At 37.9% G+C, this 20,283-nt stretch overlaps 1 protein-coding gene across 1 annotated transcript; it reads left to right on the plus strand.

The window, feature by feature from the left end:
* Positions 1 to 283: 283 nt before the first annotated feature.
* PRPS1L1 (phosphoribosyl pyrophosphate synthetase 1 like 1) lies at positions 284 to 1,369 on the plus strand. The gene has a single exon (XM_032305809.1). The coding sequence runs from the start codon at positions 384 to 386 to the stop codon at positions 1,338 to 1,340; it is 957 nt and encodes a 318-aa protein (XP_032161700.1). The 5' UTR covers positions 284 to 383; the 3' UTR covers positions 1,341 to 1,369.
* The last annotated feature ends 18,914 nt before the right edge of the window (positions 1,370 to 20,283 follow it).

The following is a 20,283-nucleotide window of genomic DNA, read 5'->3' on the forward strand; positions in this document are numbered from 1 at the left end:
ACTGTATTTTAGACTTTTTCTCCAGTCTGTAACTATCCTTTTAAACGTATACATCTTCTACGCTGCAGAAGTTCTACATTTTTATGTGTTTGAATTTGTTTCGCAGCCGTAGGGAACTACTATAGAAACCAAGAGAAGAAAAAAAAAATCCATGAACTGCAGAGAGACTTGATTTTTTCAGTTTAAAAGTGTGAAGTGGGGGCCAAACAGGAATTTTTTTTCTGAAGACCCAAGGTGCCCGTGGAGCGGTTCGTGGCCGGAAGTGGGACTGTAACCGCCCAGTAACAACCGGAAGTCCTTATTTAGCCGGCGGTCAGACTTCGGTTGGGATCCCCGCAGCCGGGGTGATCGCTGGACGGAGAGTGCTTGGAGTGACTGACCAAATGCCAAATATCAAAATCTTCGGTGGCAGCTCCCACCAGGACTTATCCCAGAAAATTGCCGACCGCCTGGGCCTGGAGCTAGGCAAGGTGGTGACGAAGAAATTCAGTAACCAGGAGACGTGTGTGGAAATTGGCGAGAGCGTGAGGGGAGAGGATGTCTACATCGTGCAGAGTGGTTGTGGCGAAATCAACGACAGCCTCATGGAGCTTTTGATCATGATTAATGCCTGCAAGATCGCTTCAGCCAGCCGGGTTACCGCCGTCATCCCATGCTTCCCTTATGCCCGGCAGGATAAGAAGGATAAGAGCCGGGCCCCAATATCCGCCAAGCTTGTGGCGAATATGCTGTCTATAGCAGGTGCAGACCATATCATCACCATGGATTTACATGCTTCTCAGATTCAGGGCTTTTTTGATATCCCCGTAGACAATCTGTATGCGGAGCCAGCTGTCCTGAGGTGGATAAGGGAGAACATCTCTGAGTGGAGGAACTGCATTGTTGTCTCACCGGACGCGGGTGGAGCTAAGCGAGTGACCTCCATCGCAGACTGGTTGAACGTGGACTTCGCCTTGATTCACAAAGAACGGAAGAAGGCCAACGAAGTGGACCGCATGGTGCTAGTGGGAGACGTGAGGGATCGTGTGGCTATCCTGGTGGATGACATGGCTGATACCTGTGGCACCATCTGTCACGCAGCTGACAAACTCCTCTCAGCGGGAGCCACCAAAGTTTATGCGATCTTGACTCACGGAATCTTTTCCGGGCCGGCCATGGCTCGCATCAACAGTGCATGCTTTGAAGCAGTGGTAGTCACCAATACCATACCTCAGGAGGATAAGATGAAGCAGTGCCCCAGAATACAGGTGATCGACATCTCCATGATCCTTGCAGAAGCCATCAGGAGAACTCACAACGGGGAATCTGTTTCCTACCTGTTCAGCCATGTCCCTTTGTAACAGAATTCTGTTTTAAAATAAAATAAGATAAAAATCAAAATATACCTTGCTGCTTGTTTGTTTATTCATCCCTCCCCCCTTGGAATTTTATGGAAAGTTCAGTAGAAGACCCAGCTTGCCCAGGTGTGACTTTCTACCTCCCACATCGGGTATATTAAGGTTTATCTTAAATTGAGAGGAGACAGATTGAGGATAATTGCTGGGATTTTTCTCTCTGGGTTGTCTCATTCTGGCTTCTTTGATTATTTTGTGAACCTTGCAGCTTTAACTACAGTTCAGCCACTGATTTCAGACTTTTGAGGGTGTTGTGTGGAGGTGTTTGGAAGTGATTAGGGAAGTTTAGACTACATGTGAATGCTTCAGGATAAATAGCAACTACAGCCAACCTCAACCACCAACCTCACCACTACCCTTTCCTACCATCCTCTACTCCCTTTTCTCCCCCCTCTTCTGAGCTGTTCCCCCTCTCATTTGTCACAAGCTCTTCAAGATGCATGCTAAACCCCTGCAAGCATGCTACAAGAGTAGCAGCTTTCAGTTTGAACAGCCACTGGGTAGGATCACGAGAGGAAGCTGGAAAGTGCAGCCAATGCTTCTGAAAAGGAAGGAGAGGACTCTGTCACCATCTGTTTGGAGCTTATATATCTCGGATTCTCGGGGGAGAGAGTGGAGAGAGAATCTCAAGCAGACTCCCTGCTGAGTGCAGAGCCCCCTGTGGGGCTTGATCTCAGGACACTGAGACCATGACCTGAGCTGAAACCAAGAGTTCAATGTTCAACTGATCTACCCAGGCACCACTGTACCTATAACTTCTAATTTTACCTCCAACCACCTTGACCTTTTCCAGGACAAATATCCTGTTGGGTCCAAATGATCCAATCTTCTGGAAAGCAAATCTACTTCCTGCTATGCCATCTCTTAACATTTGCATTAGATATTTTTGCTGTAACTTAATCTGAGCCTATTAACACCATGATTGTAGATTTTAGGTGATATTATAGTGCCTTTTGATGAAACATTTATCTTTGTCATCCTTCCTTGTATTCAGTTGGCATCTCGGGTGACCTCAGATAAATTTATGTTTAAAAGTTGGTATTGTCCTCCTGTTGGGGAAACTAATAGAATATCTGCATGTAGGTGAAATATATATATATATATACATCTAGACATATCATGAAATTTCTAATTTCCAGGAAAATGCAGATAGGCCTTAAAAGCTGCTGGAAGATAAAACATAAGGTGATTTTAAAAGAACAGTATTCAGAATGCTGTTAGATTTTTTCATTTGATCTCTCAGGCAATAAGCAAAATGGAAAAAATTTTTGCATTCTGAAGGACATTATTTTCAACCTAGATTTCTTGCCCAACCAAACTATCATTTAATTTTGAAGGCAGAATTAGGGCATTTTAAAATATTAAAGGACTCTGGAAATTTGTCCCCATAAGTGCTTTCTGAAAATAATCACTTGAGGATACTGAAAATTAAAAAAATACATATACAACTAAGAGGAACACATGAATTAAAAGAGATAATGGTGAAACTTACATAAAAATAAGTTTTCATGAAGTTATTGTGACGATTATCATAGTTAAGATAAAATTCATATAAAAATTGAGCCACAGTATAAAGCAAATCATTTTAAAATCTATAAATAAAATTCTAGATGATATCCAAAAAGCATGGGAGATTATGAGATGTAAGGATTGGTCTAAGTTAATAATTTTATCTAGTTTGGGAAGGAGGTTACTGACACAACTGACATTATAGAAAAAAACTATGTTAAAATATGTTTTCTAAAATTCAAGGACAAGTAAGATAAAAATGGAAAGAATTACTTGAAAATTCCTAGACAGAAAAAAAAATGTGTAATGGCCACAATAATGACAAAATGAACAAAGTAAAAAAATCCAGATGAAGATAGGAAATAAATAAGGAAGAAAACATAGCAAATAGAAAATACATATACTTTAAAGTCAACGTATTAACTAAAGTCAATATGTTAAATTAACTTTATGAAAGAAATTATTAGATTGGATAGCAAAATTTTCTAATGATAAGCTGTTTACAAAAAGATACACCTAAACAAAAATTTTGATTAAAAAGGGATGATGAAAAATATATCAAGTAAATGCTCACAGAGAGAAACTAGAAGGGATTTTTCAGTCAAAGTAAATGCGGAGAATGTTTTGCTGATTAAACCCCTCCGATAAGTCACAATCATCAAGAATCTTTATGCACCTAACAGCTCAACATTGAAATATAAAAAGAAAAACAAGTGAGAGTGTGAGGAGAAATGTATGAACTACATTAACAGAAGGAGATTTCAACAGAACTCTCATAAATAAGATATCATTTTAATAACTACATATGGAAACTGAACAGATAATTCATAAATTACAGCATGAGTGAAAACATTTATAATATTAAAAATATTCATAGGTCACCAAAAAGTCTTCATACATTTTTTAAAAGAAATTTACATAGACCATATACAGTGAAGAGGATTTATTACAATTGTCTTGACAATCTTGTGAAAAAATACAACTATCAGTAAAATAGGAATAGAATGAAGCTTGCTTGACCTGATAAAGAAAATCCACTAGAGACTTACAAAGATATACTAAATGATTCCCACTACAATCAGTCAGATATCTAAGCCAGTGGAATAAGGCAAGAAAAAGAAGAGAGCAATATTAGAAAAAAAGGAGTCAAAACTGCACTTAGTTAAAGATGTCATGATTGTCAACAAGAAATCCAACAATCCAAAGAAAATTTATTTGTTCCTACAGGAGGTCAGGAGACTGATTACACCTAAGATAAAGTAATTGCCTCTCCTAAATACCAACAAAACACAATTTTAAAATATAACTGAAAAAAAATATTCCACAACCTGGAGCAATAAAATCTGCAAAATAACCGGTAAGAAACTCTAACACTTTAGGACTGGTATGAAAAAAGTTTGCTATAGGATATAGTATACATGAACCTGGAGAGGAAGAACAATATGAGAGTTCCTCAAATCACCTAGTCAGTATAACTCCAATCAAAATCCCAAGAGGATTAAAAAAAAAAAAAACTTGACAAGTTTTTCTTGAAGTTCTTTTGGAAAATAAATAACAAAAATATTCAAGATTTTTTCAAAATGTTTTTGTATTATATTAAGATATTATAAAGCTATAGTAATTAAGACTGTTTTGATGCAGGAATGAACACATAAATCGATATTACAGAATTTAGATTCCTGAAACAGACCTATGTACACTTACAGGAATTTACTATACCCGTACTCTTTTTAATGGAGGGATTGTATTACTGGAAAAAGAAGCATAACTGAATCAATTCTCTAGGAGATTCACTATTGTAAAGTCTCTATGGAGATGCTTTCCTGATATCCTGCCTTGGCAACCACTCCCGCAATCTACTCAGATTCTCTGAAATGGGGATGAGACTCCTGCCACAATTTTTTTCCTTAGATATCTTCATATAATTATTGGTCAATCCAAATGATAGTGATGCTTATAATGGGCTCCTTAATGTAAGCTGACACTGGCCAATATCTAACTTCTTGATGATCTTAACTTTCCTGCTTACTTGGTTCTATTCTAGAAAGCACCTCCAGCCTCTTCAAGACTTCTACTTCTTCCATTATAACACTGTTACCTTGTATATATGAAGTGTACCCAATGTTATTTCCACACATTTAACCAGTCATTTTGGACAAACTGTTCTCAGAATACAAATAAACGAAAGAGAGGCCATAGGACAGTAAATAACTCAGATAGCGGAATATATTCATCCCATGGTTGGCAAAGTAACAGATAATCTAGCTGAAAGCTATAGTGTGCTTATTATGCTTATTGGTCAAGAACTGTATAATACAGTCCATCACACTGGGTACCAGCTTCTATTAGATGAGAGTTCACAACAGTACCTAAAAGTTGAAGGGGTGGAAATGTATAATGCATGTGTGTTTGTGTGTGTGTGTGTGTATACATACTCACACAGTTGGCCCTTTAATAAGTTGAGAGTTAGGGGTGCTGAACCCCCAACACAATTGAAAACCCTCTTACAACTTTTGACTCCCCCCAAACTTAACCACTAATAGCCTACTGTTGACTGGATGCCTTATCAATAACATAAACACTTAATTAATACACATTTTGTATATTATACATATTACATACTATATCTGATAATAAAGTAAACTAGAGAAAAGAAAATGTTATTAAGAAAATGATAAGGGGGCACCTGGATGACTCAGTTGTTAAGCATCTGCCTTTGGCTCAGGTCATGTTCCCAGGCTCCTGGCATCAAACCCTGAATCAGGTTCCCTTCCCAGCGGGAAGCCTTCTTCTCCCTTTCCCACTCTCCTGCTTGTGTTCCCTCTCTAACTGTCTTTCTCTTTCTTTGTTAAATAAATAAATAAAATCTTAAAAAAAAAAAAAAGGAAGTCATAAGAAGGCAAAAACACATTTACCATACTGTACTATTTTTATTTAGAAAAATCTACATGTAAGTGGATAAGGAGTTCAAATCTGTGTTGTTCGAGAGTCAACTGTGTATCTATGGGAGTGTGTGTATTCATATATATATATATATATATATATATATATATATATTTGTATGTATATTACAACTAATTTTGCCAAAGTGGCATTCAGACAAGTACATGGCAAAGTTGGCATATCATGTCATTAGATAAATAATGTACTGATCAGTCAATAACGATAGATACCTAGTAACTGGGAAATCTTTCTTTTTTCATCCTTAAATGATGCATAAAAATAAATTCCAGGAGAAATGGCCATTAGAAAAAAACTGTAAAGCACTGGAAGGCAATGTGGAGTAACTTTCATACTCTTGTATTGGAGAAGGCAGTACAATGCACAAGCTTTCAGACGTAAAATCACACCTTGAAATTTTCTCTCTCCCTTTCAAGAACTATACTCATGAATTATCTCTTGTGGCAAAATTTTGAAGTCTGTTGGTCTAAAGGTAGAGACAGTCATAACAATTCTCCTGGTCTTTAATATATTCATTAAATTCATTTAGTTCAACAGACTGGTCACAGATCATTCCCATTCTCAATACCCAATACCTCTCTGAAGGTTTGTTTGTTTGTTTGGTTTTTAGAAACTTGCATCCAGGCTTCCTTATTTGGGGATCCTATCTTTTATCTCTATGAAATTCCGATTTTTGCATTCTATTAGGATTTATTGGCAATTGGTTTCCATATATTTTTATATAACATAGGAATTATTTACTTTTCTGACCTTTCAATTATTTCCCTTCAGGCTAAGGTTTTATTTTGTTTTATCTTATTTTATTTTCTGTTGACCTTCCTCATTCTCCTTGGCTCTGAAAACCATTAGAAGATTGATAACTATTTGCTTATCGAGGTGCCCTTTTCTACCTGACTTTTTATGGTACTGTAATACAGGGGCTTTTCTCCCAACTCTTGGTCCTTCTCAAACTTCTTCCCCACTATCCCACTGATAAAGCTCATTCTCAGTCACTGTGGGCAAATCTTAAGGGCAAAGACCTTTTTATATAACAATTATCAAAGGTAAGTACTTACCCTAACATCCTCCTATGGATTCTCTGTGCACTTCTGCCAGACTTATTTTCTTAAAACATTATTTGTATTACTTTAATGTCATAATAAAATTTTCAATAATTCCTTTTTATTGTTTACAGCAAACCCCCTCCTTTATTTTCAGGCATGACCATCAAAATCTGGCCCACTACTCCCAACTTTCTGCTCTGTTCTTATTGGTTTATTTACTGCTCCAGAAAATACTTGCAAATCTCTGCCATCATTCCTTTACACACGTTCTCCTAACTTTCAATTATCTTCGTTACCCTCCACTTGACTGAATCTTACTTCAAGGCCCACTTCTTTTACAAATATCACCATATCTGATCTCTTTGTGTCTCTCTCCTGCAAACTCCTTTTTCCTGCATCATTTTTTACAATGTTGCCTATTCTTTTTTAATTTAATTTTTGAGTGAGTGTGTGTGTTCCAAAATTCATTGTTTATGCACTGCACCCAGTGCTCCATGCCATACGTGCCCTCCTTAATACCAACCACTAGGCTCACCCAACCCCCCACTCCCCTCCCCTCCAAAACCCTTAGTTTGTTTCTCAGAGTCCACAGACTTTCATGGTTTGTCTCCCCCTCTGATTTATGAGATGAATTTCAGTAGTCATTAAGGACTGGGAATATTTCATACAGTCATTGTATCTTTAAGACACCTTATTTAGTGTTTATCATGTATCAAGCAGTCAGTTATTAGGGCTTGGTGGATATTTCTACACTGATATAAACCTTACCTAATGATGGGTAAACCTAATAGTAGCTAAGTAGGTGTCTTAAATACCAACCTAAAGATTCTGTATTCATTTAAAAAGTAAAAGAGAGCCATTGTAGCTTTTAAAATGAAAACAGTACTTTTTTTTTTTTTAAATAGTACTTTCTGGAAGACAATACAGCAGCACTGTGCAAAATGAACTGGACTGGAAAGACTCTGCAACTGGAAGATCCAATGTGTCTGGGTGATTTCCATTTTGAGAAATTAGGCCTAAATAATATTTTTTTTAATTTATAGTAAACAAAGAAGTCCTCATTTTCCTAAACCCTAATGTACACAAGGGATGTTCACTGGAATTCAGTCTGAGTATACATTTCTAAATGCAACACTGACAGTATCTCTTAACAAATGACATGATTAATGATGTTTTCTTCAGAGTGGCTTCAGTTCGTGTTTATTAAGATGCTTTCCAAATCCTAATGCTCATTCAAAGATACAGTCAGATGATTCTACTTATGAGCATCTTACAAGAATCAAAAAAGATAAGGCTGTGATTGAATGGTTTTAAAGAATACATTTTACCCAGATTTAATTGTTATTCAACTAGTGACTTCTTGTTTTTATATTCACCTTTCTTTATTTTCTAGAAAAAAAGCAATTCCTTCACATCTTTGTAAATGTTATGTGATGACTGGCATAACTCATTGCTTAGAGCTATACCCTCCCTTTTAGAATATTAAAAAGAGTTCGATTGTCATATAAGCAATGGGTCTACTTCACAGACTTAAAATCTTCCTCCTTGCTTATTACCATTTAGTTTTTACTTAATTGCCCTACCAGTTAAAAGAGGATTAGGGACACTAACCCTGTGAAAGTCTCCAGGAATGATAGACCATGCAGGGGAACAGAAATGACAAAAACTTTGAGGTGGGAATGTGCACATGTTAGAGCAACAAAAAGATCAGTGTTGCCCAGAGTGGAGTAAGCAAGAGGAAAAGCAGAATGAGAATAATCAGTAAATTGGGCAAAGCCAGATTCAGTGTGTAAGCCATCATGTGGGCTGAAAATTCTCTGATCACCAGTCTCTATCAAATTGATGTGTTGTTTACCCATGGCTGGTAAGTGCCCAAATCTCTACCAGTAAGATTGGGTCTTAAATTATCACTGCTCAATAACTTTACGTTTGTCCTTCACAGGAGCTTTCTGAATACAAAGGCAACTCTAATAATCCCAAACTTGCCAAAACTTAAAATTCCAGGCCTCCTACTCTTAACTTCCTGTATTTTCCAGATAAGAGACCTAGGAGACAGTAGTTTTAAACAATTAATCTAGGTGATTCCTATGATCAGGCCAGCTTAGGAAACACTAAGTCCCAAAAGTGAGAATAATTTTGAGAGAATTAAAGTGAGAGGATTTTGAATGTGGGAGGCAGTTTGGAGCAGTAGCATACCAAATTATATATTACTTTACTAATATTTGTGGCATCTGTAGCCAACACATGGCACATGGCTGCCATTTTCCTCACCTATGACCATGCGCTTCACCTCTTATGGACCCCAAGGCTCCTTCCTGTTGACTTAGACATGACCTCAGATTTCTTCTCCATGCAGAGATCCAGGAAGCAACTACCAATTACTAAGATCTGACAACATATGGAACTTGTATGCCATCTCTCTTGTGGGGTTATCCCTAGACCAGGAGGTCTTCTCAGCGGATTTTTACTTTGAACAATATTGTATTCGTTTATAGAAAAATGTATTTGTATTTGGGGAGTGAGCTGTAGGGTTAACTTTGTTTTATTAACTCAGAAAATATATTGATATAAACTTCATAACTGCAGCATCTAAAATCAGATTTAGACATTTATTTTGTAAAAGTTTATATATACAAACATATTTTTGAAATATTAGACCCTGAAAACAAGAACGAGCTTAAGAATTAAATAGACCTTAATTTTAATTCTGGAATGTATTGCTTACCAGCTATACAACTAACCAGTTAATACATGTCTTTGAATCCCTGATTCCTCATCTCCATAATGAAGACAAAATATCTCACACGATTACTGTGATTCAATATGAACATGTGTGAAACAGCTAGAACAGTTTTGGTCACATGGTATGTACATGAAATAAAGCCTAGATTTCCTCTTTTCCTTTGCTTGAAACAGAAATCTTCCTCTATTAATAGACTTGCTCATAGACTTTTTCCTGTGTTCCTCTATTTGGTAACAGAATTTGGATAGTGTAATGTGGAAATCTGAAGAAAAACTCTAAAACGTTATTTATTCAAAGTTTGATAACTAATATGTATTCAAACAAGCAAAATCCTCAATTAACCTTGTTTCTGTGTATGGGTATATGTCTAGCCTCATAAGGAAACCAGGGAACCATATAGTTCCTTAGAATTAAATGGGATCCTCCACATCATTAGTACGACACCTTGAATTCCTACAAGCAAGTGATGAGAAAATAAGCTCAAACTGGGGTCTCATTTATAAAAAATGTTTGTCCTGGAGTTTTAATAAGGAATTGTCCAAAACTACACTTTGTGCTTCTTCAGTAAAGAATAATGTCTTTGAATATGTGCAATCTTTAAATTAAGTTATGTGACTTAAACTACCATGAAAAGTCTGGAAATGTAAGTTAACCTAACAGAAGTAAATATAGGAAGAATTTATACACTCAAAAGTTGTCTACATAGCTCAAATAATCAGAACTCTAAGTGAATCAGAACAATACAATCCTTATACATGATATTTCACATTTTACTGAAGTTGTATGTAAATGTCTCTAAAATTCTCCCAACTTCTTTGTTTCCCCTGCCCCTTAGGCATGTAGTCGTCTTTAGAACATACATCAATAGGCTAAAATATCAAAAAAATTAGACTATAGGGTCTTATTACCTATATTATTATATCACTTCCAAGTTCCTCATTGTATTACCTCCCTTTGCTTCCTCAGCTACTCTCATGGGGAACTGGTAGTTTCTGAAACAATTCTAACAAGATCAGAGATCAAAAGCTTTGAATGTGCAACCTGATGTAGGTTTAGAATTAATCACCGCAATGCAACTGCTACCCATAATGGTTGGGCTCCCACATGTCCTCTGTTTCTTCTTTACCATCAACAGAGCTCAGCCCAAGGCCTGCTCTATGAGGACCAAGCTTCAGGTCCCTAGGCATTCCCTGGGTTGGCATATTCTGACATTCCTTTTGTGTTCGCTATTAGGTCGGGATTTTCCTTTGATTATCACTCTTCTCCATATTCTGTCTGCATTATGCTCTAGTTCCTGTTTGTACTGGGGCCCTACATGGAGCCCCAGGTGATGTCAAGCCTCAAAAAACTTGCTGGCTCTAGTGTGTGCATCCTTTCCTGAGGAGAAGCCTGGAACAGCCTGCTATGTTGTCACCTCTGGTCAGCCCTCCTGCACCATCACTTCGATTTCCTCTCTCTGTGTTCTGCCCAGCGAATCAACTCTTCTGATTCTGGCATTGCCGGTGTCATGCCCAAGCATGCCTTTTGGATGCTGTGCTTTGGAGTTTGCTTCTGACCTCACTAGGGCTACTCTTTCACTTCCTATACCCTTACCTCTGCTAAGTGGGTAAGTAGCTTTCCACCTGGTTTTTGGCTGTGACCCACTTCCTGCTGTGGTCCCTGTGTGCTTTTTAACAAAGCCAACCCAAGTTACTTCTAGTACTAGTACTTCTAGCTCTCATGCCACTAATCTTAACCTATAATCTCTCTTTCATAATGCTGACAGATTATTCTTCAAAGACATCCCTTTAATGTCATCATTCTGATGCTCAACAGCTCTATAATAGCTTCTTTTTTTTTTAAGATTTTATTTATTTATTTGACAGAGAGAGACACAGTGAGAGAGGGAACATAAGCAGGGGGAGTGGGAGAGGGAGAAGCAGGCTTCCCACCAAACAGGGACTCTGATGAGGGGCTCAGTCCTGGGACCCTGAGATCATGACCTGAGCCGAAGGCAGCTGCTTAACAACTGAGCCATCCAGGCGCCTCCTATAATAGCTTCTTACTGCCTATTGTGTTTAACAAATTTTTCTTTTGGCTTTTAGAAATCTCCCAGGATCCATCCAAATTCCCCAATCATTCCCATGAGTCAGATCTTACTTGCTCACGGGCCAAGTTCTTCACTCACACTGTTGGTCCCACATAAAGTGCCCCCTTCCTCCTTCCTTCATGGCCCAGTGCTAGTCATCACTCAGAGACAAACTCAAGTAGAAATCCCCACACTAAGTCTTCCCTGACCCCTCCAGCTCTTTGGAACATTAACTAGTATTTAACAATTTAGTTCTTAATTCTTTCCAGTTGTTTCATATGTTTCATCAGTTCTGAGTTTCCCAAAGAAGTCTGGAAGGATTCTGTAAGAGATGACCATTTTCTCTGCTCTTGTATCCTTTCCCAGTGCTTAGGACACTAACAGATGGCAGGAGATAGATAAAACACGTTCATTTGGTTTTAAAAAGTGCCCAATAGAGACACCTGGCTGGCTCCATCCCTAAAGCATGTGACGCTTAGATCTTGGGACTCTGAGTTTAAGCCCCACACTGGGTGTAAAGATTACTTAAAAATAAAATCTATAAAGTTATAAAAAATAAAAAGTGCCCTATAGGCAAATTGTTTATTTCCATTAAAAACACATTGCTCACTAAGCAGTGGTTTAGTTGTGTTTGATACAGTGATTCAATTACGTGGTGCTTTCCTCTGTCAAAGCATCTACCTATCAGAGAAGATACAAGGTGACTCCACCTGGGTAAAATAGGAACAGGTGTTAAACAATTGTAGAAACCTGTCTAAAGCAGTAACTGGGATGGTACTTGACTCAGCTGAGTTAAAAAGCCTAGGAATAACTGTTCCCTGTTTGTTTTACTCGGAGTTTCTGGGATATTTATTTCAAACAGGGCAGAGCACTAGGAAATATGCTCCCAAGATAAAAACAGAAAGAAAGAGAGAAGGAGGGGAGAGAATAGGGGGAGAATGAGTATACATATAAAGATTTTTTCTCTATGAACTGACTAAGAATTAAGTCAGAACAAGCTCTATAGGGGAGCCATGCCTAGCTATACTTACCTTGCATATAAATAGTGGGGTGCTGGGAAATGTTTAACAACCAGCTCTCTGGAAAACAAAAGTCCTGCTTTGTACTGTTTGCATAATTCCTTGGAATACATACTCCCAATTGCCAAATTCAAGTTACCAATTTGCCCTTATTGAACAAGGAATTGGAAATGGACATAACTGTGTCAAATGAGGAGAGGCTCTAGAAAACCCTGGCATAAAAGTAGCCAGCCACTACGAGAACTTTCTGAAAATAACGTGAGGGCTTTTAAATTCTCTCATATTATTCAGTTTCCTGAAGTTGCAGGCAGTGAACCCCTTATTGGAAAGGGCCTAACTGCTTTTATCAAAATAAGACTGATGACAGTGTTCTGGGAAGGCTAAGTTCTATTCTTCAAACAGTCTTTGGAGGCAAACAACCAAATATTGCAGAATATACAGAAACATTTCCCATCACTTTTTCTGTTCTTGAAGTAACCGGTTTTATAGCGAATAATATTCTTGTGTAATCCGAGTTCTACCCAGAAGAATTTGGCTTTTCACAATAGTAACCTGTCTTAGTCATTTTGGGCTGCTGTAACAAAATACCATAGTTTGGGAGGCTTAAACAACAAACATTTATTTCTCACAGTTTGGAGGCTGGAAACTCCAAGATCGGGGTGCTGGCAGATTGGAAATCTGTTGAGAGCAGCATTTCCACCTTGCAAACTTGGCTGTATCCTCGGTGTGTAGGGAGTATGTGTCTCCTCTTTTTTCTAAGGACATCAATCCCATCATGAGGGCCCCACCCTCTGACCCAATGTAAGCCTAATTACCTTCCAAAGACCCCACCTCCTAGTACCTTCCCTCCTGGGATTAGTGCTTCAAACAACACGTGAATCTGGGGGGAGGCCCAAACATTCTCTCCCAGCATAACCATTTTTACATAAGGAATAGGAACAGGACAGGGGGTTGTGGCCAGCAATGGAGGCAGGCAGGAGCCGAGAAAGGGTAAGGTAAAGCAGAGAGCCTGGTGGAGAGCCCTTGTTCAGCTTTGCTGAAAATATCTTTCTTCCTCTTGGGCCAACAGGGACAATAATGTGCTATAGCTGTTTGAGAGAATGAAGGTAGGAAAATGTTTAAGAATTAGTTGATCAAAAAGTAAGTAAACTGATCTAAGCAAAAAGGTTACCAAAAAATAAATTGATATTAGAGTGATCTATACAAAATAAGTTTGGACAAGTTTGATTTATTTAAATGAATAAAAACAAAATGTTAATTTATGGACATAATTCGGTAGGCTAATTAGTCATGCAGTACAGCATTGCCCTTCGACAGTTTATTTCCATCAGCAGAATTAATCACAGCAGAGCAGATGTAGTAGGGACAATCCAAGGTTAAAACAAATGATACAAAATAATGAACTAGAGCACAGGATGATAACCTGGAGAAAGTAATGATTTATTATTCTGCCAGAGCCTTCTGTGGATTGTGCAGCCACTTTATGCAAGCCTGTCTCCCTTTTAACCAGATATCTCTGATTGTAGTGATCTTTTACTTTGCATTAATTTTATCTGCCTTTGAAGGTAATGTAACTGTGATAAGAGCCAATTAGTTTTGCACCATCGAGAAGCACAATGAAATGTGACTTAAGAAAACAAAGATAAAATTAACTGTCTAAATGAGACTACAAGGCAATCTCATCTTCGCTATTTTCTTATAGGGCTAGAGCACCATACGTTCAGCATCATAAACTGAAGGACAACTATAAGGATATTTAAGTTGGTTCAAAGACATGCTGTAATGAACACAATTCTTCCTGAGTAACATTAACCAGTAATTTAATGCTAACTTTCCACAGGACTTCAGATCTATATCTACAGATTAAGTTACAGACAAACAGAAACGACAGGGTAGCACTCTGGGGGAACCAAATCCCTTTAAACTTCATGTTTGGGATTTTGATTATGAAATAGAATGAGCAAGAGGGTCTTCCATTGAACATCATCTGGCTTTATTATGCCATCATCCTTGTTTCCCTGTTGCTTCATTATGCCCAGGACAATTCCAGTGTTTAAGTCACAGAGGTATTGCACAAAGGATAAACTTTTGGGGGAGTTCACATTTTGCACATCTTTTACGTTTTTAGCTTATGCTTCTGGCAAGAAACAGATGCAAATAATTATTTAAATCATATAAAACCCATTATATTGTTCTAGGTCTCCTTTATTTATCAAAAAATAAACAGTTTTGCTAAAAAAAGTAAAAAAATTAACAGTTTTAGTGTTCATAAAGTGTTTTTTGAGGGTTCAACAGATGGATAATAAATGGTTGTAGTGTTTTTTTTAAAAAGTCAAGAAATTGACACATAGATCATTGGAGTAGATGAGAGAGCCCAGAAATAAACCCACATATAAATGATCAATTAATTTAATACAAAGGAGGCAAGAATATACAATGGGGAAAGTCTTTTCAATAAATAGTTTAGGGAAATCTGGACAGTCTCATGCAAAAGGATGAAACTAAGACTACTGTCCAATCCCATACACAAAAATTAACTCAAAGTGGATTAATGATTTGACTGTAAGATCTGAAACTACAAAACTCCTAGAAGAAAACATAGGCAGCAAACTCTTTGACATTGGTCTTGGTAATGATTTTTTTAATTTGACTCTAAAAGCACAGGCAACAAAATCAAAAATAAAAAGTGGGACTACATCAAACTAAAAAGCTTCCGTCTAGCAAAGGCAAATATGAAAGGGAACCTATTGAATAGGAGAAAATATTTTCAAATCATTTATCTGATAAGGGCTTACCATCCGAAATATATAAAAAACTCATAGGACTCAATACCAAGACAAACAAACAATCTGATCTAAAAATGGGCAAAAAATCTGAATAGACATTTTCTAAAGCAGATACACAGGTGAGCAATAGACACATGAAAAGATGCTCAACATTGCTATTCACTATTCATTTGAAATGCAAATCAAAACCACCAAGAGACAGCACCTTAAACCTGTTAAAACAGTGAATATAAAAAAAGACAAGAAATAACAAGTATTGGTGAGAATGTAGAGAAAGGGAAACTCTAGTGGTCTGTTAATGGGACAGTAGTTGGTGCCAACACTGTGGAAAACAGTATGGAGGTGTTTCGAAAGATTAAAAATTGAAATACCACACAATCCAGCAATTCCACATCTGGGTATTCATCAGAGAAAATGAAAACACTAATTCAAAAAGGGATATGCACCCCCCCCATATTAGTTGTACCATTACTTACAATAGCCAAGACATAGAAACAACTTAGGTGTCCTTTGATGGATGAATAGATAAAGATGTAATAGATGTGATACACACACACACACGCACACACACACACACATACACTGAATACCATGTAACCCTTAAAAAGAATAGAATTTCGCCATTTGCTACAACATGGATGGACCTTGAGGGCATTATGCTAAGTGGAATAAGTCAGGCAGAGAAAGACAAACCCTGCATGATCTCACTTATACAGAATCTAAAAACCAAAACCAAACAAGCAATGAACAAAAAACCCCAAGCTCATAGATATAGAGAACAGATTGGGGGTTGCCAGAGGGGTTGAGGTGAGGGATGGGCACGGTGGGTGGAGGCTGTCAAAAGGTACAAACTTCCAGTTTTAAATAAGTCAGTCGTGGAGATGCCACGTACAGCATGGTGACTATAGTTAATAATACTGTATTGTATATTTGAAAGTTGCTGAGAGGGTAAATCGTAGAAGTCTTCATCACATGAAAAGAAAAAAGAATTCTGTAACTTTGTATGATGACAGATGGTAACTAGACTTATTGTAAGGATCATTTGCTATGTGTACAAATATCAATTCATGTGGTATAGCTTAAACTAATATAATGTTACATATTAATTATGTCTCAATTAAAAAATGTTTAAAAAGAGTGGTGTAAAAAATGGAAACAATAAGAGGTTGCCTGGGTGGCTCAGTGGGCTAAAGCCTCTGCCTTCAGCTCAGGTCATGATCTTAGGGTCCTGGGATCAAGCCCCACATTGAGCTCTCTGCTCAGCAGGGAGCCTGCTTCCCACACCCCCGCCTGGCTCTCTGCCTACTTGTGATCACTGTCAAATAAATTAATATCCTTTAAAAAATGGAAACAATAAAAAGGATAGAATTATTTGACCTTATGAAAAAAAAGAAACCCTGTATGGCAAGGTAATAAAGAAGGCAGAAAAAAACATCTTGAGTATAGACCCAACATATATGACAAAGATATAGCTATAGCAGGTAAGAACAAAAAGAGAAATCAGAGAAAAGATGATCACCTCAGAGGAACAAAAAAACAGGTGAGCAAAAAAATAGGTAAGAATAATTCTCAGAAGAAATAAAAGGCAAACTAAAATGAGGAGAGGGTAGAAATTAGCATTTCTCAGGCACCTGAGTAGCTCAGTGGGTTAAAGCCTCTGCCTTCGGCTCAGGTTATGATCTCAGGGTCCTGGGATCCAGCCCTGCATTGGGCTCTCTGCTCAGCAGGGAGCCTGCTTCCTCTTCTCTCTCTGCCTGCCTCTCTGCCTACTTGTGATCTCTCTCTGTCAAATAAATAAATAAATAATCTTAAATCAGCATTTCTCGTAATGCAAGAAATAAAAATTAAGTGTACTATTTTTTACTTCCAAATAAAAAAATCATTCTTAATTAAATAATTAATATTAGCTGGGAATAGGAAAGGACTTTCATGTCACAAATCATTTGTAAAAGTATAAATTAGTGAATCTTTTTTGGGGGCAGTTTGGAAATGTTCATGCTTTTTGATCCAATGATTCCAGCAGTAGGAATTTGTCCTAAGAAAGTAATCACAGCTGTGCTCAAAACAGCTAAGAGGATGCTCTTGTTATTATTGTTTACAGTGATGAAAACAACAACCTTAAAATATATCCAATGACAAAATATTATAAATCACAGTGCATCCATTCAAGAACACTGTGCAACCATTAAAGCCTTGGTTCCCAAACTTCCGTGTGTTTCAGAATCATCTGGAGATCTTTAAAAAGTTCCAAAGTCCAGGTCCCTTTCCTGGGTCGCCAGTTAGACCATAATCTCTGGGAATGAGGCATAGGCTTCATTATTCTTTTAAGCCCCTCACCTGCAATGTGCAATATCCTTAGCAAACTATTGCATTAAGGTGACATAAAAAATATTCATTATCATGAAAAAGTACTCACAATATATTGCTTTGTCAAAAAAAAATTTAAGGTGCAAAACAATATTACTGCAGAGATACAGGGTTCTGTAAAACATTAATTTTTTGTTCTACCTTGTGGATCATCTTATGAAGGGTTCTCAAGCCCCTGGTGACATGCCTCGCCTTTACCAAATCTAATTGGACCAAAAATAAGCTCCTGACTTAGAGGCAGTCAGTCTATGAGCTAGCCAGAAGCTCAGAGTAGTTTGGCATCAAAATCTCTGACTGAGCAGAAATTAACTGAGTCAGTCAGAATTTTGTGATAAGGAAAGTACAATTGTGAATTTGGGGGGGGGTGTTTTGTTTTTGAAGATTTTATTTATTTATTTGAGTGTGAGAGAGAGACAGAGTCACAAGCAGGGGGAAAGGCAGTGGGAGGGAGAAGCAGACTCCCTGCTGAACAGGGAGCCCGATGTGGCCCTCGATCCCAGGACCCTGGGATCATGACCTGAGCTGAAGGCAAACGCTTAACTAACTGAGCCACCCAGGGCCTCTAGTTGTGAATTTTGAAGGAATCAGGCAATGGGACTGAAGCTAAAGGGGTGTACAAAGGAAGGATCTTGAGGCAGAGAAGACTCTTGAGGTAGAGAAGGGATCAAAAGAAAATTACAGTAATGAAGAAGCTGAGAGCATTAGTAAACAAAAGATACAAAGTGGTCAGAAAGACTAATGGGTGAGCAAGCAGCTGGTGAGGGGGACAGTTTAAAAAGACATGCAAAATGAGGAGACACCAAGAGAGGACCCAAAATGTGGCATTTATAAAGCTCTGCAAATACTTGTTTAGGCTTTTCGGAGCTTCCTTAGATTCAAAAGACCCACTTGGGTCCAGTTTTCCATGAGGCCCAGTAGAATCCTCAAGAGAATTGTCAAGGTAAGTATTGCACTTGGTGAGGGAAATCTGGCCAGTTTCTAGGAGAACAGAAGCTAGAGACTCCAAAGACTGAGAAGGCCAACACCAAAGCAGAAACCAAGCAAACAGACCTAAGTAAAAACCATGAAAAACAAATGGATATGGTGATGACACTAGATTCAGGTTCTGTGAGATCCAGATTAATTTCCCGACAAAGACTATATTAAGGCTGGACTTTAAAGAACAAATGGGGGGCATCTGGGGGATCGGTCGGTGGAGCCTCTGCCTTGGGTTCAGATCATGACCCCAAGTCCTGGGATCAAGCCCCGCATCTGGCTCCCTGCTCAGTGGGGAGTCTGTTTCTCCCTCTCCCTCTGCCTGCCACTCATGTGCTCTCTATCTTTCTCTCAAATAAATAAATAAAATCTTTAAAAAAAAAAATGGAAGAGAATTTCTTTCCTAAGCACTATGAAAGAAGGCATTTGGTTTCTAATCCTGGTTACACTGCTACCACTAAGTATGTAGGCGACATGGGAAGAATCGTCTTCTGTGCATCTCAGCCTTCCATTTCGAACCAGGGACAGGATTCAGCTAGTCTCTGTCAACCGCCAGCTGTTACCATTTGATTATTATATAACGAAACCTAGGACTGTTGGAATTTCCTCTCTCTGAGTATCTTTAAAAAAGGATGCTTTAATATGAATCACTTAATCGGTATATTTAAGCCAAATATTTTACAGTTGGACACATAGTGCACCAATAGCATTCAACACACAGTTCAGTATCTTTGGGGAAATTTGGAAGGAATTCTGTATGGAACACATGCAGTGACAGTTTTAAGAAAATCAATTTCCAGATCTTCATTTTCTTCAATGACTTTTTTCTTAAACCTGAGTATGTGCCTATAGTCAAAGTATCAAGTTTTTTTTCCTCTTCCACCTTCACTTTTCCTAATGCCCTTGTCCACTTTACCAAAGAAAGGCATAAACTCACCCACTCTGAATTGACAAGGTTGCATTTCCCCATGTTGTATAAACATATGGGATTGCCAAACAAAGGGTAATCCGGAATGTGAGGGTCTGTGAAGACTTCTCCCTTAATTAAGAGTGTGTTTGGGTTTTTTTCTTTCTTTCTCTCTCTCTCTCTCTCTCTTTTTAGCATATGCTCAGACTCATAGCAGATATATTTCCATCAACATTTGCTAAAATATTACTGATGCTATAAATTTATGTCTGTCTTTTCTTTGGGTAGGTCTCCTGCTCACCGTCACATGCCAACTGCTTCTCTATTTTTTCATTCCTATCACATTCTTATTCAATTTGGGCCAACATAAAGATGATGTGTTGTGGATTTTTCTGTAAATAATGCACTTAGAAACACTCCTGAAAAACTTCACGTAAGCCATACACTTATTTAGTGACCTCCCAGTAAAATTTGTCTCACTTTGGAAATAAGGCATATTTACTCATGGATA

This window comes from Mustela erminea, chromosome 11 (assembly GCF_009829155.1).
Source record: "Mustela erminea isolate mMusErm1 chromosome 11, mMusErm1.Pri, whole genome shotgun sequence".
In the NCBI taxonomy this organism is placed as follows: domain Eukaryota; kingdom Metazoa; phylum Chordata; class Mammalia; order Carnivora; family Mustelidae; genus Mustela; species Mustela erminea.

Excerpts from the sequence above, each read along its gene's own strand:
- PRPS1L1 (XM_032305809.1), top strand. The coding sequence starts at position 384 with ATGCCAAATATCAAAATCTTCGGTGGCAGCTCCCACCAGGACTTATCC.